Source organism: Thermobia domestica, chromosome 5 (genome assembly GCF_964235325.1).
Source record: "Thermobia domestica chromosome 5, izTheDome1.hap1.1, whole genome shotgun sequence".
Classification (NCBI taxonomy): domain Eukaryota; kingdom Metazoa; phylum Arthropoda; class Insecta; order Zygentoma; family Lepismatidae; genus Thermobia; species Thermobia domestica.
The window spans coordinates 319,317,051-319,341,909 of record NC_137458.1 but is presented as its reverse complement, the minus strand read 5'-3'; the positions used below and the strand labels follow the sequence as shown (position 1 = coordinate 319,341,909).

The 24,859-nt window shown below is 36.7% G+C and overlaps 1 protein-coding gene across 1 annotated transcript; it reads right to left on the bottom strand.

Moving 5' to 3' along the window:
• Positions 1–1,146: 1,146 nt before the first annotated feature.
• On the bottom strand, positions 1,147–24,390 carry LOC145686814 (large ribosomal subunit protein eL34-like). The gene is made up of 3 exons (XM_081760510.1): positions 24,130–24,390; positions 9,706–9,903; positions 1,147–1,305 (listed from the first exon to the last, which is right to left on the bottom strand). The coding sequence occupies exons 1-3, from the start codon at positions 24,192–24,194 to the stop codon at positions 1,209–1,211; spliced, it is 360 nt and encodes a 119-aa protein (XP_081616636.1). The 5' UTR covers positions 24,195–24,390; the 3' UTR covers positions 1,147–1,208.
• Between the last annotated feature and the right edge of the window lie 469 nt (positions 24,391–24,859).

Below are 24,859 nucleotides of genomic sequence, written 5' to 3'. Positions count from 1 at the left end.
GTAATGCATAGCACTGGCGAGTCTTGAGAGAAGTCGCATCGGTAAATATTATTTCGCTACAAGCTAAGGAAAGCTAGGTTACCTAATATATTAATTCCTGTAGATTTCTTCCCTTAGCCAGTAGCGATAAAACTTAATGCTTTACTGAACTTAGGCTACTCACCTCCATCGCAAACGAACACTGACACTCATTTTGAATTTGTTCGTAAGAATATTTCGTAGAAAGTATCAAGTTCAGTACCATGTAGTGGTAGATGGCGACTAATAGATCAGCTTCCACAACTATGATCTTGCGAAAAGTTTACCAGTACACAAACACACACATACACCAAAAATGACCGCGTGCTGATACTCTTGAAATGTAGATACTCAATTTTGGATGGTGTGGAGATAAACGGAAAATATGTTGAAAAATGGAGAGGTATCACCCATATGGTAAACATGACCACAGTTATATGTGAACGGAACATATCTTTGGTATGCACCTCGTAAAACTACATTGACCTCTAGTGAAAATTTCCCCCATTTCAATATTATACCCTCTGTAATTAAAAAAAGAAAAGAAAAAAAACTTTACCAAATTTATTTTCAAACCGCTTGTTATCTGTATAAAAAAAGTAAATAAATAAATAAAACTTCTCATCGAAGCTTGAAGTCAGTTTTACGTTTCGCTGAAACTGACAATACCCGGCTACAAAGTTAAATATAGTGTGCATTATCTTCCGATGGCATCCACCTGAATTTTAAATTTTAAGATGAAATTTTATATTCCTTCCTTGAAAAAGTTTTCGAACTAAAATGAACAGCCTTCGCAAAATTTGCGAAGAGAAAGGCAAATAATACAACATATACTGGTAATTGTAACTGTTGAGCCGATCATCGCAAACTAAAACGCAAACCGTTACGGAATATGGTTCAAATCTTAGGAAAATTTATGGTATCACAATGCAACCGAAAATATACACTAAGGGCAGGAAAACAAACATTTATCCACGATTGTACTACTTTAAGAACCCATTATTTGGTATAGTTTAACAAATATATAATCAAATTTATAGCAAGCCCTTTTACACACTTAGTATTTAAAACCAATTCAAAATCAGCGTGGAAACACAGTATGTATACTTGGAGTATAAAATTAAACTATTTCCTTTTACGATGTGTTTTTATTTCTTATATTACAACGTTAGAATTTAAAATCCTTGAAATCAGTCCTTTCCTTTCTTGGGTTTGACCGTTGCCTGTCTTGCCTTCAGCACCTTCACTACAATCTTCTGTTCTTCTATCAAAAAGGCTCGCACTATCCTGAAAAAGAAAAGTACAAACAATTAAAGAGAATGAAATTTCTACGTATACTAAAGACTAACCATTAAATAAAGTGAATAATTATTAAAGAATTGTTGAGAAGGAAATATGGAAAACCACGTAAAAACCCATGCATATGATTAGTTCATTCGATGTGAATTTCCGGCAAACCTAGAGTCCCTCGTAACAAAGATGAACGGTTTACTATTGTACCCACAGTGTTAATTAAAAAGGTCAGTGCTATTACTACGGTCATGTAGGCAAACTATTGGCCCACGCGTGATCTCTTGACTCGATTTCTCGTGGAGGAACTTAGGTTTAATGCTAATCAATATCGCTTATTCAATTGGTACTGCGGAATAATTCTTTTCTGGTTTACGAGACGTGACGAGTGTGCAGTAAGAAGAGAAAACACTACTACTCTATACTAACTGAACCAGTGCATTGATCATAATACCTTGTCTTACCATAAATATTGTCCAATTTGAGGGTGCCTGTTAGCATCCTGCCTCAGTCATGGTGTTATGGCGTGAGAGCTATGAGGACACAGTGCTTGAGAGACTAGTCAAGAATCTCACCAACACACACTTCCATTGACAGAGCTGCCAACAGGACGCAGCCCCTGCACACAAGGCACAGACAATCCAGCGGCGGCTGGAGGCAAATGTTCCGGTTCCGGACTTCATTTCCACTTCAGATTGGCCTTCTGCAAGTCTGCAAGATTGGCTTTCAGATTGCACCTAAATCGTTTGAACTACAAATTGTGGTCCAAGCTTCAGGAGATAGCTTGCAAAAAAACACCCCAATATTGGAAATTTAAAGCGGTCTTTTCGGAAGGCAGCTGCAGATTTCCCAATAGTTGTGTTGCCACAAAGACTTAAGCTCTGTATGCATGCTAATGGCCATTTTGAACAATTATTTGCGATTTTGGTTCATAATGCATTCATGTAACTCATGTTGTTAGGTATTAAAATATCTCTAACCATTTTGTGTCAATGTAAAACTTCGGGACAGTATTTATGGTAAGATTAAGTGTTTGTGCCGTACATATAATATCAGGGTGTACCAAAAGTTCAAAGCCACTGTTAAGTCTGTTCTGAGAGTAAAGATATGAAAAATGGGAAGATAGGAAGTTGCTAGAGTTTGGGCTCCACATTGTAAGGCCCCCTATGTTAAATTAAAGAGCAACGTTGTTCAGAAGGCTATTATATCAATAATACACTATTGTTGGAAAACGGGTGAGAGATGTTCTGGATTCCCTCATCCAACAATGTGCACGTTCCTCACGTCGTTTTTGCGTGCCTTTACGATCCGCTCGAACAGTTTGCTGAACTTGAAACGTTGCATTTTAATTTAACATAAGGAGCCTTTTACCAGTGTGGAGCCCAAACGGCTGGTGCGATTGGAAAGCTTTCATCATTTTAGATTGAAAACCACCTATTTCCACCAATTTTTATCTCTTTCCACTTTTTCGCACCTTTACTTATAATGAAGTTGGTCCCGAACGTTTGGCACGATCAGTATTATATTAAGACTGAAACCAATAAATAAAGACAAACTCTCAGATGTACCACGGACTACGTTAAACTTTTGTCCATGATTGTACTTTTAGTTCCTTATTCTTCAAAATGACTTGTAAAAGATGGTGAAAGGATATTTCAAAATTCATTTATGATTAATTTAAGAACTCTTTATCTGTAGAACTACTCTGTAATTCAGTCTTTGAATTTGTTTGCAAGTACCCAAGTCAATTACCCTGCATCACGTCATCGTGTAAGTGAATCCATTGACAAACATGATTATACAAGTACATTCGTAGGTACATACCTATTATTTCGCCACTAGTATAGCGAGTCTCTGACCTCAGCATAGTCGTGAAACAAAACACTTAAAATTTCTAAGTCGTGGTATATTTGTTCACGTCTACTCACTTGGACCACTTCATCAGACATGAAAAGTGTCAATTGCTGCATTATCATCATTCTCCGAGATTTAATTCTATTCATTTCACTCTTAACAGAATGTTCGTGATTATTGGTGTAAGAATTATAGATGTCTAGATTTCTAAAAATAGCTGGTTTTTACTATGAGATAGTTTTCGCATACGTCCCTAAACAATGTTATTCATAGATAAAATCATGGCATAACCGAGGATGATTATTCCATATAACCGATTAGTCAAAGAATAAATCTAACTCTGCAACAATTTCAGCAAATACAAACTATTATCATATCGTAAGTACAGACAGTCATAATCTCTTAATGAAACTTTTCAATTTTAAAATAATTCTGGACACTTATACACATTTTCGCAAACTGCAACAATTACTGAACTTTCACTAGAATTCTCAGTCATGACCCCTAGGAATACTACAAACAAAAAACTCTCCATCCTTCAACAAGACATAATTCTGAAGTCATTAAAGTACTTGAAAAATTAACTTAAAAGATAATCAGCTTCCTCTCCTTTATCTTGTCTCAGAGAATTTTAAGAAATTAAGATCTAATTTTTGTTGAATATATTGTCAACACTGTCAATACGCACGTAGGAAAAATAGCGTTTAGCAAGAGTAGGACAAATAATGCATGAATATATATATATTTTAATTGAACATTACATATAAACAGCAATTCAATATGTTTTCACAGAAGCCATTGTGGTTCTTCTGCGAGTGCGACGGTGTCAATCAAATTCCAATGTCCATCCAGAGTGTTCATGTAGGAGCTTAATTTTGATTTCTTTCACATCAAGAAGGTCCGTGCGCCTGAATTTCTGTGAACTCTTGATTTTTAGGCAACTCCCACTTCACCAATGTTAGCTGCTTGAAAAGAAGTGATCTTGGAGCAATGTTGTATTTGAAACGATAAATAGGTTTCTTTCAGCCCAATTTTGTTCGTCATGCCTATGTAAGTTACTTGATAGTGCATGAGATTTAATAAGCAGGTGGAGTCCATGGAATTAGTGAAGAAACGAAGAATGTTATAAAATAGAGGATCTGCCTATATAACAAAATCATGAAGCCATACGTGATAGTTTCGCTACCCCCTACTCTGTCCACTCCGCCTAAGATCGCAATGTTTTGAGGCAACATTCATGGCGGAAACAAGAGTAGCCAATCCGATGGCGAGTAGCAAACGAGAGTCACGACGCTCTGTTGTTTCTTTGGCTTCAATGAGTTAATAGGATGAAAATAGATTATGGGCAGATCCTCTACTTATTTCATAGCATCCTTGGAAGAAATTAGAGTTTTTTTTTTTCTTCTTAACGACATTAATACTCTGTTAAATTATTTAATATGAAAGTTTTTATTAATTAGTTAAAAGCTTGAGTGAAATAAAAGTATTGCTATCCATTGTTTAGCACCATTCTTTGTTTTGGTGTTGTCAGTTCTTCGAGATGCTTCAACTTTGATGTACACATTTTTGCAATACTCATGCTTGAATATTTTTTTCCTCTCCAATGTTGAATAGGTTTATTTCAGTAATTTTGTTATTGTCATTTTAAACCTTGAGAAACCAATCTTTCCGAACTTTAGTTTAAGTTTCGTTAGTATTGAGTGGCTCTTATCTTTTCGGTATTGGCTGGCTTCTAATGAAAGGCAATGTCCAAGAATTTGCCTTACTGAGCTTCCAAGCTAGGTTCCAATAACAATATGGTAAAATAAATTAAAAGTTATCGTACATCAGCTTGTAACATCACTCAAAGAATAATACTAAAACAGGCATATGTCTATTTCATTTGGTTTCAAACAAACTGATGGCAAATGAAACTGCTGCTCAAATATCAGTCTCACCCTAAAGATACAAAAACCATCGATACAATGGGAATCAAAAAACTTGATCGTTCATAGAGAAACAGGCACATGAAGTTTTTTACTAGAATGAAATATGCACTCTGGACACCCGTTGAAATAACATCGATACCTCCACCGTCGCCACTAGTCACAAAAGAAGCACAATTGTTCTAAGACCTCATGCTGGATGACTGTATTTATAAGTAATACTATGGTTACAGGATCTGTCCTAAGAATAAGAATAAATCCAGGGAAAGACATTTACTGCAGATCAAGGTGCGAATTACTAAAATTCTTCAGAACTCTATTTTCACGACGTCGTAGTGCCCGAGTGTTGACATTTGATACAGCGCAGACAACTGGTGATATACGGACGAGCCTTAAGTCGGTAATAACCAGCCTTCATTTAGTCCGAAAGTGTAGCCAAACTGAAAGTAAGATCAGTGACTAAGAATCAGTATCAGTAAATAATAACTAGTTTACCTGACTTTTTACTTTTGATCCGAGTTATCTCTACAAGATGTTGGTCAGCCAGCTCCGATTTTATTTTTACTTCTCGGTGGCATTTATTGCAGAGATCCCAACATGATAATACATCGCGAAGAGACGTTCACTAGACGACGAGGTTCTACTGACACGTTCACTGGTCCAATGATAGTAAATTTACGTAACTTTGCTGTTTGCGTCCCGTCGCCAGTTTTCACCAATCCGTATTTCTTGATATTTTAACCTGCCTGGCGTTATAAATAATAACTTTATGAATAAGGAAACAAAACAAGAAGCTCTTAATAGCATTCGGACAGTTAGCTTCAGCAGTGGCGCTACCAGAATCTTTTAATTACAGGCGCTACCAGAATCTTTTAATTATAAGATATCAAACTACAGGCACCACGATACTTGTTTTTACCACACTATCTAAAACTTGAAGTTTATTTCGCTCTCGGTTTGGGCTTCTTACGTGAGGGTGAATCCGGACCAATTTTATTATTTATTTATTTATTGTACCCGTAAAAGTTAGTGTTAAATAGACATTTATAAATAAACCGCATCTTCACACCGGGGCGCTTGCGGGCAGAATTTACGCAACTCCCTTAGCTATCTCACAAGCACGTCCTCACCGCACAATCATAGTGGGGCTGGCGCGGTTAATGGAAATGGGGGGGGGGGGCAAATAAACCATTCCCGTCGACAAAAACGCTGAGCTCTGGAAAAAGAGTTAGAACTGAAAGAAAGAACCTGTCAAACTAAAAACATAACCCTCACATGCCAAACAGAACAAAGGGTGTTTTTTTTTTTTTTTTTGTGCTTTTATTTCTTCTTTTACTTTCTTGTTTTGATATTCTCAAAGACTCGCGCACAAGACAACACAAACACTGGACTGACACAGTTACAGACCAGGATAAATGCACGTGCACCTCAGATGAAGAAAACCGTCCACGGACCATCCACTTCCCAAGACTTCCACCAACCACCCACGAGTTCGATAGCGGCTTTCGCGGCTGAAAGGGCACGCAAGAACATGCGCATGAGGGGTGATTTATGGATGAAAAATGAATCCATCCTCTCAGCTCCACCCCCTCTCCGACGATGACTGTCCACTACATGGAGGGAGTTCATTCTTGCAAATCGAAATTCTGACTTTTCCCTGATTATTCTCGGTCTTCTCAATTTCTCTGACTTTACCTGGTTTGTCGTCCTGTAGTTTACGTATTATTGAACAAATTAGTAAAAGCGAGATAAAATAACTTTTAAGCTGTTTTGGAGTTTGAAAAAGATCAGCGAGCTTAATTCTTATTCATTTACATTACGATGGCAATGTGTTCATAATTTATTTCTGCAATCACACTTAGCATCCCTAAAAATCAACCTCAAGAGAACTGCAACCTATGAGATCTTTTCTAAGGATTAACTGAACTTCCATTTCAGGTCTGAGTAAAGGCTGACAGAAAAATGAAACATTAGTTCAACTTCACATTGAGAGAGACAACAAATCCGAGGAAATGATAGAATGAGAAAAAGAAAATATACAGATCAATATTTTCGGCACAACTTCTATAAATCGGGACCGAAGTAGGAACCACAGCACTTGAACGCAAACTGAAGTTATCGCGCCCTATTTTGGCCATGAGTGGATAATACTGTTATCCTTCCTATTATCTTGTTTCAATTAAAAATGATTTGACGTTCGCTAGGTAATTAACAACGAGACACACAAATGTTACCGACGAGTTACAAATAGAGAGAGAGTAATAGACGTAATTTATCTTCTACATCCATTACAACAAATTCCAAATGAAAATACTCAATGTACACTCATGTCCAAAATTATTGTCGCATATCTATAACTGTCTTCTCGTAAGAATATAATTTGATAATGATTTTGCAGGGTACTTTTAATACTGATACTATGTGAATAATTGGGAAATGTATATTTGTGGTAAATTTCACAGGAAAAGAATTAAAAATACGAAAATTATAATGAGTAAAATAAAATGATGCTAAATGGAAAAGAAAATTTTATTTTAGTTTTATTGTTCTTATTTACTGCTCTTTTGAGATGAAATTTGCTACATGCATGTCTTTGCCGATTATACACATACTAACATTATAAGAAATATTGGACGAATTCGTTATCAAATTATATTCCCACAACAACATATTTACGCGACATGCGACAATAATTTTGGACATGAGTGTATATTATCAATAGTTTTTTTTTTTTTTTAACGGAAAATTTAAATTTTTTAGTTATATAAATTCTTCAATATTAGAACCAATTACTTGTGACTCCTATGTTCAATTTAGGCTATCTTGGACTGGTTTTCAAACTGGTACTGCCTTCTTTGCCGCACGATTGTTACGGAACTCAACGTAGTTGCGTTTGAATTGTCTAAATTCTAACACGCACATAGTTTTAAACAAGGACGCATGTGCCCAGCCCTGCCCGTTTCAAACTACTGGACCGGGCCGGGCATATTCCGGGCTGGCCCGGACACTCTGGAAGACGGATCGGAAACTAATGTCAGCCTATGCTAAAAGTAATGTGTTTGGGAAAATGACTGTTTATTCAATACTGCAAAGTACTATTATTACTACTATCACTACTACGACCACTGCTACGACTTCGCGTCAGAGTTGACATGTCTAGTGGTACCGAATTTACCTTCTAAGTACAGAAAAAAAGGAGAAATACTAGTTACTATGGCCGGTCTGCGTAGAATTTGAACCGATGCTTGATCTACGAGGGACAACGGTGCACTAAGAAAAATCAGTTTACCGGACAGCGGTATATTGTACAAATATACGGAATCCTCTTGCTTACTACAGAAGCCAGTATGGAGCATACGTTATGCATATGGTACATACGCACTGCCCTTATGTGTTACATCATGCCGTTGCAGGATGTCAGACATCTAACAGTCTTCCGTTTATCAGATGCAGATACTTATGTTACATCTCTCAGTTATATGTTATATACGTCCATTTGTATATGAGATCCTGTCTGCTTATATTATTGATACGAAAAGTACGTATAGATGGAACTCTTATTCGGAAAGTATTATAAAACATGCGTTTTCAGTTATACGTCTGTTGTACGTTAAGTCCAAAACCTACAGGAATTACACATGTAACCTACCTTTTTAAGTACGCCACTTACAATTTTTTTTGTGTGTGTGGCTCATTAGGAAAAGCACTCACATCTCGTGCTAGAGGTCGTCGGATCAATCCCTGCTCGTGCTATGTGAGTTTTGTGGTGGACAAACACCGTGTGCGTGGGAGTTTCCGGTGTGGTCCCGCTTCCTTCCACTGTTTTCATTCCACCAATTCATCCTATCATCATCCATACGCCCTGAGCCGTAGTTACCTAAAGAACATATGATAAAGTGCTTGACCTACTAAGTAGAATTTGATATGCTACCATAAGACCACGGAGGCCAAAACCGTGAACTGGCGTGCTTATAAGATCAGCGCAATTTGTAGTAATGTTCAATTAGCAAAGGAAATACCAAAAGTGTTACATGTTCCTGTATTGTTTATAGTATGATACTAGTTTTCGTTTTTAATCTACTCCAGAAGTGCAATATATTCTTGGGACGCTTAACTGATTACAGAAAACAACCTCTCGCTATCTATTACCGATTTCACACCAGAGCGATAAACGTCAAAAGCGGAAGTGGTTGATTTCTGTCATTTCTGGTTTGAATAGATGGTTAAGAGAGAAGATTCTACTATTCTTAGAACGCTAAAAAACTTCGTTATCTCTTATTGTTTCTGCTCAATGTAGATTAATATTGGAACTGAAAGCTGTAGTCAGTTTCGGTTTTGAAAGAAATTAAGGATGGACATGAAATGAAATGTATTTTTGGGACTGTTAACCGATCGCACGGAACTGCTTTTCGCTACCTATTACAGCTTTTGTTCTATAGTGATTGCTGAAACTGGAAGTGGTTTATTTCTACCAGTTCCGGTTGACTACATTCTGGCAACTGTTTAATATATATTGTCTCAATGACGGTAAATATTTAAGGGAATTTTGGTACACCGAACTTCTTAAAATTGAACCAACTTTAAAATTTTATATTCTGAGATAAAGAAAAACGCATACCTTTCTTTGACGCACTTGTGACAGAGTACGCCACCATATGCTCTCCTGACCATCTTCTTCCTTCGACACATGCGAGACCTCTCCATCGACCTTGCTGGGACGATGCCTCTCAACTTTTCTTTACACTGTCCACATCGTGGGACGCTTTTGGGCTTCTTCAAATATTGGTAAACCAAACGACCACCTGGAGTTCGAACTCTGAAAACAAAGGCATTTCATCGTTAAAACCTACTGATATCCTCAACTATACGTATTTCTTCGAATTCTCTAAGTTTATGAAGGAAAGCAAAAAAAGTACCCGCAACAATTATACGTATTTACTGGATATTTCCGTCCATATCATATTGAATACATGCCATCATCTGTGTAAATAAGATTGTAAAAACAACAAGCCATGGATCTTCTTGTAGGCTACTTAAATGCAGTCGTAAGGTACACATGTCCAAAATGATTCTCGCATATCTATAACTGTTTTCTTGTAAGAATATAATTTCATAATTATTTTGTAGGGTACTTTTAATACTGATACTGTGTTTATAATCGCGAAATTTCATAGGAAAAGAATTATAAATACGAAAATTAGAATAAGTAAAACAAATTGTTGCTAAATGAACAAGAAAAATTTATTTTCGTTTTATTGTTCTTATTTACTGCTCTTTTCACATGAAATTTGCTACATACATGTCGTTGCCGATTATACACATACTAACATTACAAGAAATACCGGGCGAATTCATTATCAAATTATATTCCTACAACAACATATTTATAGACATGCGACAATAATTTTGGACATGAGTATACATTGTTTCTTAAGAACACAAGTCATTTCTTCAGTAAATATACGGCTCCACTGTACCAACAAGGATTAAATATTACAAGGTGTAAACATTACAGCTCATTAGCTTCAAATATTTTTTTACATTACATTCTTTACTCATCCCATATCATATATCGAATGCATCTTGCTTCCGGTTATATAGTTAACCTTTCATCTGAGTATTTTAATAAAAGTTTAGGTTTATATGAGAGTTACAAAATAAGGGATAATTAGGAAATCACAATCCCTCCAATATAAGGGAAATGAGAGAGTAACTCCTTCCTGCTACTGTGGCGAAAGGCTACGGAAGTGTAGGAAAAAAGGAAGAAAGAAAAACGCGTAGACCCAAAAAGGTTAGCTAACAATAAACCATTTTCTGTTTTGATTTTAAAAACATTGAATAGGTTACTAAGAACTTCAGGAAACTGCAAAAATGGAAAGAGAAAAACACCATCTCTTCAATTATTTCTCTTATTTATTTTATAATTTTCTCAATTACCACTTGTTCAACTTACATATCAACCTCAGCCTTTATTATACGGTACATCCAGATAAAAAAAAAAAAAAGTTCCACACAAACTCAAGCATTCAATAATTACTAAATCCCCTCTCACATGGGCGTGAACGGTGAACTGAGGCCTCAACCCAGGTTACAACTTGACAGTGTTACCTAACACAAACTTCCATGCAATTTCTTTTATCCTGAGGTGATGTAGGGGTCTCAGACAATCCTTCAAGCTAGGTAGCTTTCACCATTAGAGCCTCTCGTGGCCGCTGTATTAAACAGACGAAAAATACTTAAGAATGTGTAACATACAGGACAATCAACTATCGTAATCGTAAACATATATTGTGTTTCTATTTCACAATATGAGTTCATCCGAAGAGGATGAAATAGCCACACAGCAATATCTGCTCTGTTATTGGCATAAAAGCACCCCCCCCCCCAAAAAAAAAAAGAGAAAAAGAGGAATGCTGGGCCAGGGAATGGATTCCGTGCAGTTTTACTATACGGATCCGAAGAAGAACTAGAAGTAGTAGTAGAAGGAAGTAATAGTAGAAGAAGTAGTAGTAGTAGTAGTAGTAGGAGGAGGAGGAGGAGGAGGAGGAACGGGTTAGAAGCCCCGCAGGGACTGATTGGGTTCTGTTCTCGACATAACATGGACAAATTGAAGACTTGCCCAATATCTTCTGTACATTTTAGAATCTATGGATCCGTATAGTAAAACTGCACCATGGATTCCTCGCCGCAACAATGCACAGGAAAGCTACATATTTTTAATGGTGAATAATAATCAACTACTTGCAGAAGATCCTCCTCGTTCCTACAAAAAATTCTACAGACTGGACTACTCAGAATTCCATACGCTACTGGAATTAACAACTCCGAAAATTCGGAAGCTACATACAAACATAAGGGAGTCTGTATCAGCTGAAAAAAAGGTTTGTAGATCCATGTATCGACCAGATTGTTGAACTGAAAATCAAATGACTTGGCAAAATATATAAGTGAGGGCAGTTATCAGGAATGCAAAGCTAAAATAAAGGAAGAAGAGCAATTTTCAAGTATAGATTCTGAGGTTATCCACTCAGCTCACTAACTACAAATTCCATAAAGTAAACTTATACCGCTTCGTGGGCCCCTCTCTTGCACTACACCCGGACTGTTTTGTATTACGCCATTCTAGAAACGTTCCTTTGTATTGCGGCAGCATTATAAAAATGTTCCCTAAAACACCCATACAACACTGATGACAACTAACTCTCATTATCTTTTGTTATACAAATTGTACAATATACTTAAATCACCTATTTTTTAATCTTTTAAAAGATGTAATTACACTTGTTCACACCTTAAGTGTTCGGGCGAACACTACTTACTTCACTGCATACCTTCTCTAAGACCTCTATTCTTGCAATTTTTTATACGGTAATATAAATATTCACGTTACATCATATTTTTCGTATGACTATTAATACGATTGATGCTTTCCAGGTTTAGGTATCCATGTTTTGAAATGACAGCGTGAAATAAAATTGAGTGCCGTCAGGTGCCAGGGTTGGCAAAAACCATGGTTTTTATTAAAAAAAAAAAAAAGTTTTTTTGGTTTAAATAATTTACTCTATGTATTTATATTAGAAATGGACAGAAATCAGTTTGCTTCGCCTTGGTGTTATTATGTAACAATAAGGTTATGCTGGAAGAGGCCACATAAGCTTAAAGTAGAATCCAAACCGCTTCTCCGCTTACATTCACGAGAAATTGTCCATTTCGACACGAAACCGGGACTAATTGGTCACAAATGCAATTGCCGACTTACTCACGAAGAACTCCTAATAAAAATAAGTTGTACTGATCTTTATATAGGCCTAGTTGTTAATATAATTGTCAAGAGTCATTTCAGAAGGACAAAATGATAAACAGTTACACAAGTAAAAACATTATACAAAATTAAATATAAATCGGGAAACTCCCGCCTTAGCCATTGGGAAAATCCTGTTATTACTTTAAATGTATTTGTATGTAAAATTTTAAGGTCAACGTATCACAATCACTACGCTAAAACTGATGTATTAAATTACAAATTTGGTATGTAGATATCATTCAATAAAATTAAAACAAAGTCGAATCCAAGCTGATGTTGGAAGCTACGTAGGCAGTTGATACATTTTGCCAATTTTTATCAATATATTTAAGCAACCTTGACTGCTATATAAAACAACAGGCATTCAGGCAAGTAGAAATATATAATTTGGTTTCGTTTCGTATGTTTAGGCTTAACATCCTTATAAAATACCAAGGTTATCACGGAGAAGACTTTCGCTTAAAGTGATACCTCGAATCGCTGCCTGGTTTACACTTGAAACATGGGCTGTGGTTTGACCGAGAATTGAACACGGGACCCCTTGATTAAAAGGTGAAAAGTAGAATAACGTAATGCAGTTGGTGTGATATGGGGAAACGTCACCATGAAGTTCACACGATTTAAAGCATTTTTCGTTCTTTTTTTTGGTTTAAACCAACCGTTTTTTTAAACCACAAAAAAAAAAAAAAATCCTGTCAGTTCTTGTATCGTGTTCTGTGACTGTCGCCTACATTAAGTTGAATGTTCTCCTTCCGCAGAACTGCATGACAATGAGCACACTTCTCAATATTATTGCTACGTTAATACTGTACGTACATGTTTGTCGCCTACACCCCCCCTTCACACACAGACACAATAAAAAATCCAGAAATATTAATCTCCTTTTGTAAATTACGATTTTTCCAAATGTTAACACCCAAATTCTTGATAAAATAAGATGAAAATCCTATTTCAGGTTGTTCGTTAGAGTAAATATATCGTGGAGACTGAGAATGACCCAGCATACCTATTGGGCTAAAATTAATCTATTTCATTAAGATGTTCATTTTGTGCATAATACACAGTTATATAAAATAATAAGTAACACATCAGTGCATTTGGATTTTATGAAAGCGTAACAATTTCAATGTCCATTGTAATCTTCTTCTAGGTGAACCGAATTCTTAGTTAATCTTACTAATTTTATTTTACCTATTAGTTCTGGGATTTAACTCTACTAAAAGATTAAAGGGATTTAGTTTGTATCACGAGACGAATTGTTACGAAAGTAGTGCGGTGACTACGTTACGATACCATTTTGAAATTGTTGAACATATTTAAATATTTACTATAATAGCAACGTAATTTTTATTTAGTTTATATTGCGGGTTAGAGGGGGTTGTCCCCTTCAATATCTATTTTATTAGCTGCTCCTACTTTTTGCAAGTGTTTTGTTCTTGAATGAATACACACTTCGGGACAGTAACTTTTTAGTAATTTGTCTCTCGTTAACTCATTCGTGTTATATATTTGGTCTAGGAATTAATTCGTGCGGTTTTACAAAAGATGGCGTAACTAGCTTATTGTCCCATAGTTTCGTTGATCCAAACATGCGTTGAAAACTACTGTCATTGAGCATCTTGTTTAGTATATGTCAGTTGCTTGAAGCGGAAACAACAATATTTTTTTTTCAACTGAAAATGGCGCATTTTGTGCCTGATAAAGTGTTTCTGCGGGGAGTTATTCTTCATTGCTTTAACATGAAGAAAAGTGCTACCGCAAGTCATCATATTTTAGTGGAAGTGTTTGGTGACCATGCTCTAGCTGAGCGAACGTGTCAGAAGTGGTTTGCACGGTTTAAAGGTGGTGATTTCAGCTTGGAAGACCAAAAGCAATTTGGACAGCCAAAAGAATTTGAAGATGAAGAATTGAGAGCATTGCTTGATCAGGATTCGTGTCAAACGCAGGACGAACTTGCAGAAGCATTTGGAGTTGAGCAAACAACAGTTTCCAAACGTCTCAAAGCCATAGGAATGATTCAAAAGATGTCTTATTGGGTTTCACATGAATTGAAAAGAAAGACGTTGAAAGAAGAAAAACCGTTTGCGAATTGCTGCTTCAAAGACAGAAAAGGAAGGGATTTTTGCATCGAATTGTAACTGGTGATGAGAAGTGGATTCATTACGAGAATCCTAAACGAAAAAAGGCCTGGGTGAAGCAAGGTGAACCAGGTCCTTCACAACCGAAACGAGATATTCATTGTGCAAAGGTTATGCTGTATATATGGTGGGATTTGAAACGTGTGGTGTACTATGAACTTCTGAAACTTGGTGAAACTATTAATGGACACCGCTATCGACAACAATTAATGCGTTTGAAGCAAGCTCTGGCCTGAAAACGACCAGAATGGAATAACAGGCATAATAACAGGAATAAACTTATTTATCAAGATGATAACGCTCGACCACATGTCGCAAAACCGGTCAAAACCTATTTGGAAAATGTCGGATGGAAAGTGTTACTCCACCCGCGATATTCACCAGACACTGCTCCGTCTGACTACTACTTGATCGATTGCATGAATAACGATTTGATTGGACAGCGGTTCACTTCTTCAGAAAATATCGAAAAATGGATCTTTGATTAGATTGCGTCAAAAGATGAGGAATTCTTTTGACACGGAATCCGTAAATTGCCTGAAAGATGGGAGAAAGTAGTGGCTAGCGATGGACAATATTTTTGTTAACGTATTCATTTACTTTGTTTTTGAAATAAAGCTTCAATTTTTATTAAAAATCGCACGAATTAATTCCTAGACCAAATATATATATATATATATATATATATATATATATATATTTCAGCTTTCGTGTTTATTTATTGATTTATATTATTTCTCTAGCTCCACTGGCTTTTAATTTCAAGAGAACACGTACTTCGATATACTGTGTTTTGGTTGAGAGTGAGAGTGCTGGTGTTAGCACTCTTTAGTGTTGATTCATGGTAATTGATGCTGACGTAATGTTGTCCTTATGTCCATGTTTTTTGTGTGACAGAGTTACTCGGTCACGGGATACGGCACTTTATATATATATAAAAAAAAAAAAAAAAAAAAAAAAAAAAAAAAAACGATGTAATTTTGTAAGGTATTTTTAACGTTTCTGTTGTTTTATTCGTAAGGTGCATGAATTGAATTTGATTATTTGGATATTTAAATAGTGATATTGTATATTTGGAAGAAGATCGATGTAAATGGAAGTAGGAAGGGTTATGTCATTGTCGTTACAACATTTTGTATTGCGCTACGAGGAATTAATCAGTTTCTTTACAATTTCTTTCCTTTCTACTTTTTAATTTTTGGTGATTTTGTTTCAGAAATATAATTAAATGATCACCACTTTCCCACTATTTAGATAAGTTTGAAATTTTATACATTTTAGCGGGTTATGAACTAACGAACATTACCTGATAAAAGTTGGATACAAATCACAGGACCAATATGCAAAATCTACCAATTATAAACTTCAAAGGCTTGACAAAGAAGTCAGTGGACATTCGAATTATTAAAGGTATAATAAAACTGAAATACGCTACTGTAACTATTTTCATATTAGTGTATTAGTGCTTTAAATACACTAACAAAAATACACACTACCCAAAGCAAATATAGATTAGTGTTAACAAGTATTTGCTTTCGTCAGATTTCACTTTCACTTAAATCATACATAGTTTCAAACATAGAATAAGCAGGACTCATTCTATTGTGGACTTTTATTTTGCATGCTTACACCAGACTATTATTTTTGTAAAACTCTGAGGCGTGGAGGAACCCGAATGAGCGACAAGCGAGTAACACAGAAGGTTAGTGCACGAAGCTATTTGAAATTATCAACACTTCAAGTCTACGTTAGGAGACAAATGAATGTAAGATATTGGTGTATATAGTGTGCCATATTCCTTACTGGCACATATATGACAGGCACAACTTTTATTACTTCCACCTCATTACGATAGTTATAGATTAGCCGCTTCACTAAATAAGATTCTGTCGAAAATAAGTCTTTGTGAAGTGATATTTTACCCGTAAAATTTCTATTTATATGTTGGCCTATTTCAATTTGCGTCGAGTCTAGACTAGGGATGGCCAGACGGATCCGGATCCGAATATCCGGTTCCTGGATCCACACCCGAAATTTCGAACTTCAGATTCGGACTCCTGTTTTGAATATTTTAGGCCTTAGATTGAGACCCAGAACTAAAATATCCATATGTATTTGGTCTAGGAATTAATTCGTGCGGGTGGACAAGAGATGGCGCAACTAACGGAGCGTCCCACAGTTCCGTGTATCCACACATGTGTTGCAAACCCCTGTCATCGCGTATCGTTCGTAGTATAGGGCAGTGGATTAAAGCGTCAACAACACCAGTTTGTAGTTAAGTGAACATGGTGCAATTTGTGCCTGATAAAGTGTTTTTGCGGGGTGTCCTGCTGCATTACTTTAACATGCAGAAAAGTGCGACATAAAGTCATCGTATTTTGGTGGAAGTGTATGGTGACCATGCTCTAGCTGAGCGAACGTGTCAGAAGTGGTTTGCACGGTTTAGAAGTGGTGATTTCGGCTTGGCAGACCAAGAGCAAGCTGGACAGCCAAAAAAAATTTCAAGACGAAGAATTGACAGCATTGCTCGAGCAGGATTCGTGTCAAACGCAGGAACAACTTGCAGCAGCATTAGGCGTTGATCAAAGAACAGTCTCCAAACGCTTGAAAGCCATGGAAATGATTCAAAAGATGTCACATTGGGTTCCACATGAATTGAAAGACAGAGACGTTGAAAGACGAAAAACCATTTGCGAATTGCTGCTTCAACGACAGAGCAGAAAGGGGTTTCTGCATCGAATTATTACGGGTGATGAGAAGTGGATCCATTACGAGAACCCTAAACGAAAAAAAGGCCTGGGTGAAACCAGGTGAACCAGGTCCATCACAACCAAAACGAGATATTCACTGTGCAAAAGTTTTGCTGTGCATATGGTGGGATATGAAAGGTGTGGTGTACTATGAGCTGCTGCAACCGGGTGAAACTATGAATGGAGAACGTTATCGACGACAATTAATGCGTTTGAAGCAAGCTCTGGCCAGAACACGATCAGAATGGGAGAACAGACATGATAAACTTATTGTTCAACATGATAACGCTCGCCCACATGTCGCAAAACCGGTCAAAACCTATTTAGAAAATGTCAGATGGGAAGTATTACCCCACCCGCCGTATTCACCAGACGTTGCTCCTTCGGACTACTACTTGTTCGATTGCATGAACAACGAGTTGATTGGACAGCGGTTTACTTCTTCAGAAGATATCGAAACATGGGTCTCTGACTGGATCGCTTCCAAGGATGAGGACTTCTTTCGCCACGGAATCCGTACATGCCTGACAGATGGGCGAAAGTGGTGGCTAGCGATGGACAATATTTTTCTTAAGGTATTTATGTATTTTGTGTTTGTACTACAGCTTCAATGTGTGCGTACCAACCGCACGAATTAATTCCTAGACCAAATATAAAATTTACTAGGTGAATTTTATCTAACTCAGTGGGAAGACAATTCAATTTAAATGACAAAAGATTACATCAAAATCTCATTTTCAGATTTTTCGGGGTTAGACCACTGTTGCGCACACCCCATCATTGTCTTTAGTATATCTTTAAACGTACTACAAGTATGCCACTTTCATCGCAAGTCAGTAGTTGTATAGATCTGCCTTTTGTTATATATTAATCAAGTTAGGATTAAAATTCGATTGTTTGTGAGACCTATGATAATATTTTCAGAATGAGTTAAAACGTTGAAAAACTGCATAGTAATGCTGCATATTTTCTTTGTGCCACATTAGAAATTAATGTAGTCTATCTTATACAGTCGGCTTTTATGATTAATCCAATGATCTGAACTCCTGCAGAATTACGCTAAAATCATGGATGTCTTTGAATTTTCGTCATCATTTCTATATTTTTTTATTACGAGCAAAATAAATATCATAAGCGGTATTTTACATAATACATATAGACGCAGATCAGTCAGTTGATTGCTTAAAGTTTATAGCAAAGCTATTACATTTCTAAGACACTGGCGGCCTTAGAACAAAATCCATGGCTTTCCCATAAAATCTTAAATCTCTCTATATAAAAAGGGCAAAGTCCTGAGTGACAGATTACCGTACAGGCCAAATCGCTTAAGCTACAAACTTGAAATTTGGACAGTTTATAGGCTTTGTGACGTAGGATACCACTAAGGAAGGGCTTTGGGAAATTCGACGAGGTAGGGGGAAAATGGGGTGGAAAATATTGATGATTCTTGACGTTAGATACTTCAGATTTAGTATTTGGGTTTCTCATTGAAAATAATTTGATACTTTTTTAAGTGTTTTTTGATATTTAAATTAGAAGGGGCAGGGAAGATGTAGAAAGTAAAAGAAGGGGTGGTAATTGAAATTATTGCAATTAGTATAATAATATGCCTATATCTCGGAAACTTAAAGGGTTAGAAACATGGAATTTGGTATTTGGACTTCTTACTTAAAATAATTAGATACGTATTTCAACGTTTTTATATATATATATGTGTGTGTGGCCCAGAAGGTAAGAAAAAGGGCGAGAAGAAAATTAAGTGGGGATTACAATTATTGTATTAATATGTTCAATCCTTTGAGGTTAGAGACTTGAAATTTGGTATTTGCATTTCTCATTGAAAATAATTTGACGTGTTTCAGTGTTTTTTGACGTTTCAGTAAAAAGGAAAAGAAAAGAGATGGAAAGGAAAGAGGGTGGGGATTGTAATTCTTATAATAACATGTCGATATCTGGGAACCTCTGAAGGTTAGGAGCATAGAATTTGGTATTTGGACTTTTCATTTGAAATAATTAGGTATGTACTTCAGCGTTTTTTGATGTATGTCTTAGAAGGGAAGAAAATTGGCGGGGAGAAAAGACTTTTATATCTCGGAATCCTGGAATGTTAGAGAATTGAAACTTGTTATTTGAACAAAAATTCGTTATGAAATGAAATCCTTGGGTTTTACGTCCCACGATTATCCCGGTTAGGCTAAAGGAGACTGTGATTATAAGAAATAGATGAAATGGTGGAATGAAGAAAGTGGGAGGAAACGGGAAAACCCACGAGCACGGTGTTTGTCCACCACAAAGTCCACACGGCGCGAGCTGGGATCGAACCAGGGACCCCAAGCACCGGAGGTGAACGCTCTACCACTGAGCCACCGCGCCCCCTTAAAAATTCGTTATGTTTGCAGGCGTATGATGTGCGAGGCCGTAGACCGAGCAAATGTGTGGGCTGGGGGGAAAGCCCCCATGTACTCGCACTGAAATTCGGTATATCTCGGGATACCGGAATGTTATTACATACAACTTGATATTTGAACTGAGATTCGGTGTGGCTGTAGGTTTACGAGGTACGAGGTCATAGGCCGATCAAATGAGATATCAGAAGGTCTAAGGGCAAATTCCCAGACATTTCTTTTTAAATTGATTATAATTAGAGGCTTTTGTGGTGCGAGGCCCTAGTAACGGGGGTCTAGTGGCAAAGCCCCCAACTAGCCGAGGTCTATTAAGTATATAAATGTATTTGCGTAATGGCTGGAAATTGCATGTATGCCTGTGGACAAAATTGCATAAGTAGCCACGAGAAATGAGTCCTTTAAAATAAAACTTTTAAAAAGCCACCAAAATGTACTCTTGAATGAGTTGTATATTATGTTTACGCAGGGGCGAATCCAGAACGGACTCTTGGAGGGGGCGATTGGAGATGCTAGCAGTGAAAAATTACTTAGATGATCTGAAATTGCCACAAATTATTACTAAAATACACTGTTTTTTTTTAATGGTGGCGCTGGGTAGGGCGAACGACTTTTCGCCCTCCCCCTGGACCCGCCTATGTGTTTACATGAATGATATAGCTCCTTATACAACCTATGCAGAGTTAATAGTAGTGGATTACTAATTACAAAGATACGTGTTACTGCTCGAGGCTCCATATGGTATTTTGTATACACATACAGTACATTAATACATTGATTTTGATACATTAATTGCCATTTAGAACTTTATCTCTACTACAATTCTTAATTGTAACTGGAGTGGTATGGTCACAGAGAAACGTATTTTTAAAGAAAGAAAAAAAGCTTATCAAGAGCAAGAAAAGGAAGTTGCTCCTTAATTTGATTTGATCTATATTTTATGGGCTGTTCTATTAGCAATGGCCTAGCCCATCACGACTAGGAAATGGCCTCATTCAGTGACCACAATAACTCAGAAAGAATTAGAAAAGTAAGCAGCCTGAGCCTAATGAAGAAGCTTGGGCTTGAGACTAAGGTTTCATCCCAGCATTTGACTATTGTTACAGAAAACAAAGGACAAATTTTTCCACTAGAATCGAATCTAACAATGAGATTGCTCTCACCAAAGTCGACAGTTTTACTCAATCAAATTTGGAGTAATTGTGACATATTAAGGCACGAAAACCAAATACCAACAGAATGAAGAGAACGCAAGGCTGTCACACGATCAGATACCAAAAGTGTCTTAAAATCTTATTTTAAGCATAGAAATGAAAATTTTGTCAATAATTTCGAAAATTTTGCTTATTCGGAACACCCGAATTTTCTGACAGTTTCAGATCCGGATCCAAGATCCGGTTTTTCGGGTCCAGATCCAAGATCTCTTTTTTCGGATCCGGATCCAAAAATATCCGGATCTGGCCATCCCTAGTCTAGACAATTACGCTCTTTACAAAAAGAGTGGTGACTAAATTGTGAATTGGACAGTTTAAACTGTCCAGGGGTAAACTTTACAATACACGACCCAGCTGCGCATCGATAAGTAAGGCGTCTTTAAAACGGTGTGGTAGAGTGGGGTAGGACGGAGTAGAGTAAGATAAACGTAAGTAGAGTAGGGGTAGATACGGGTTAGCTAAAGGATAGGTTTTGATCCGTTTTCATAAAATTAATAAAGTATAATTCCTAGTTTCTGAGTGAATATACCAGCTGAAGCGGACATTGTAAAGTTAACCCCTGGTGCCAATGAAGTTTATGAATCCATAGATTTTCAGAATTTACGAAAGAAATATGTATTGTCAATACGAACATTGAAGATGTAACAAAAAGATGTGGGGATCTTACCTGTGACATGTCTAATAACGTCGAAATATATCAACAAAAGTGGAACGTTATATGCACGCATTCACGTATACGGATGCCATTACGAAGTAAAGTTAAGACAGTGTATTAGGTCATGATGAGCAGCGGGGAAGACTATTTTTTTTAAGACCTTCAACATAGTGAGGAAAGCAAGACCCCTCCGCTGACTAATGGATGCAATTTGTACCTTTTAGTAGAAAGTACCGAACGCTGGTTGGTGTTCTTAGCACTGCCGTTTTTACAGCCTATGTTTGTAGCTGTACTTTTAAAAGTAACGGTTAAGCCCTTCTAAAACACACTGACATAACTACGTAAGAGTATCAAAGGGTGTGAATTATTTACCAAGCAATCTGTTAAGTGAAACATCTGGTTCTTACCGGCGAAACCTATCTCTATACAAATATCTGGATACTTATTTTAATTCGTTACTCTCCTATTACGGACGCATCCCGCGTGGGTCCACCAATTTAGTCCTGCTACTGAGTGGGTTACATACAATTCTAGTATTTAGCTGTCACCTTGTATACGTTGACCGTATTTAACCGAAAAGACGTTGCATTTGTAAAAATAACAAAAGTGAATATGTACCCAGGTATCAAATCCTTCCGTAAGAAACAAAGTTTAAATGGTGCTGGTCAAGTTTAGGTACATCACTTTTTGCAAAATTTAGTACTTTGCATGGAAAGACATGTTCATTAGGAACGATTTCAGGTTAACTTTACAATGCCCGTCGCAGGTGGTATACAGCCTACTCGTTCAGAAATGAGAAATTACACTTTAATGGGTCAAAACTTCCCTAACCTTAAGTTAACCCGTTCCTACCACTACCCTATTTATCGATGCGTAGTTGGAGCGTGTATTGTAAAGTTTACACCAAATTTCTGCAGGCCACAGCAATAAATAGCAAATAATTCAGCTGTGGGGTTAACTGCTATATCGCCAGACCAATTTACGAAATTTACCAAGTCAATTGGATAATTTATTTATGTATGTGAGGAATAATGAAAGTCAAGTAAGGGGAATAGTAAAAGTTAAGAAAGTTGTTTTTGATGATATAAGCGGCACTGTATGTGGAGGAGAATGGACTATTTCGCGGAGAGGTACACTTGTCTTATTATACAGATCTATAGATAATAAAATGTACAGAAAAATTTGGGCGTCTTTAATTTGCCCGTTTCATGTGAGGAACAGAACCCACCCAACCCCTGCGGGGCTTCTAACCCGTTCGTACTACTACTTATAGGCCTACCATGAATCCGTATAATAAAACAGCACGCCTAAAAACGTAATCTAACGTAGCTCAATATAACCCAAACAAATATAACCGAATGCAATATATTTAGGTACTTTTTATCGATTTTCAAATTGGTCCAGCTATACAGCAGTAATGCCCAGCTGTTTATTATGTTTACAAGCGTAGGGCAACTAGTATAAAATCGTTACACGCGCTACAATGGTTAAGTTAGCACTGGTGAAAGATGACAATAATACATACAATTTTCGATAAGACTTTAGTTCGATTAGAAGTCACTAGTACTGGTTCTCATAGAAGCTAAGTTCCACTGGACGTTCCAATCAAATTAAAAACTTGTCCGAATTTCCGCTGGCGGAGCATTTCTGCAGTGTACAAAAGCTGTATTTTATGCTTACAAATTTGTCGTTATCAGCGTGAAACGATTAACAATGCTATAGGCTCACTGCGAAAGCCATAGTTTTCACTACGCTCACATCCACCGTCTCTGACGCGCCTGGTTCCTTCGGGTGCAACCGTGACGAAGGGGGGGGGGGGCACAAGCTCGCTCTGCCCTGGCGGACGAACAGCAGTCGTATATTTTAGTGAACACCTAGTACTATGAGTTTTTTTTTAATCTAGTTTTTATAACTTTTAAACAATAGGAAAATTACAGAATTATAATTTTCAACAAGTAGTTCCAGCGGTGTGCGTAAACCTGACTTGCACAGCTTAAATAATGAAGGAAATATATCTTCACTTCCGAAGTTTTTGTATAAACATAAATACACAAATATATATTGTTTAACTATACTTACATTCGTCTTCTGTTACTCTTGGTATTGTAGGATAGCCTACGACGATACGTTAACCGCTGAACCATGTTTCAAGTTAAGGAACAGTTTTATGGAAATATCAGTTCCAACAACACTAAAACGTGGATAACTTACATAAATTTGAAACACTTTTCTCTTATTCGGGATATTACCCGATGATGTACAAAGATACCTAATATGAACAAATTGTTCGCAGACACGTTTCCCACGACATTAGATCCACAAAAAGGAACTTCCGGTTCTCCAATGTTGTTAGATACTACAAACAAAAGTTTTTGTTTCCCATTCAAAGTCATAAGACACATACGGGCACATTCCGTATCAGTTTCCGTCGACGAAACACAAAGTGCAATTTAATATGCGATACTTGTATAGCAGTTATAATGACTTTTTGCATTTTTTGTGTTGCGTTAATGTATTCATTTTTTTTTTAGAAAACTGCTACAGAATGGATCCAAGATCTTTCCACCATGGATCCAACAATATTAACTTCAGAAACGAAATACAAGGGTATCACTTAGTACCAGTTGTCACAAACTTTTGTGTACAGCAATTCGACGCAAAAAATTCAACACTTCATTATTGCTACGCTAATTATCACAAAATAAATTACAGACTTTACGTTGCGTTTACGTAAAATTATTGTTAAATGTATCCGCAAGTTCATTCAACATGCTATGTTACACATCAGACACTTCAGAAAAAATCCAGA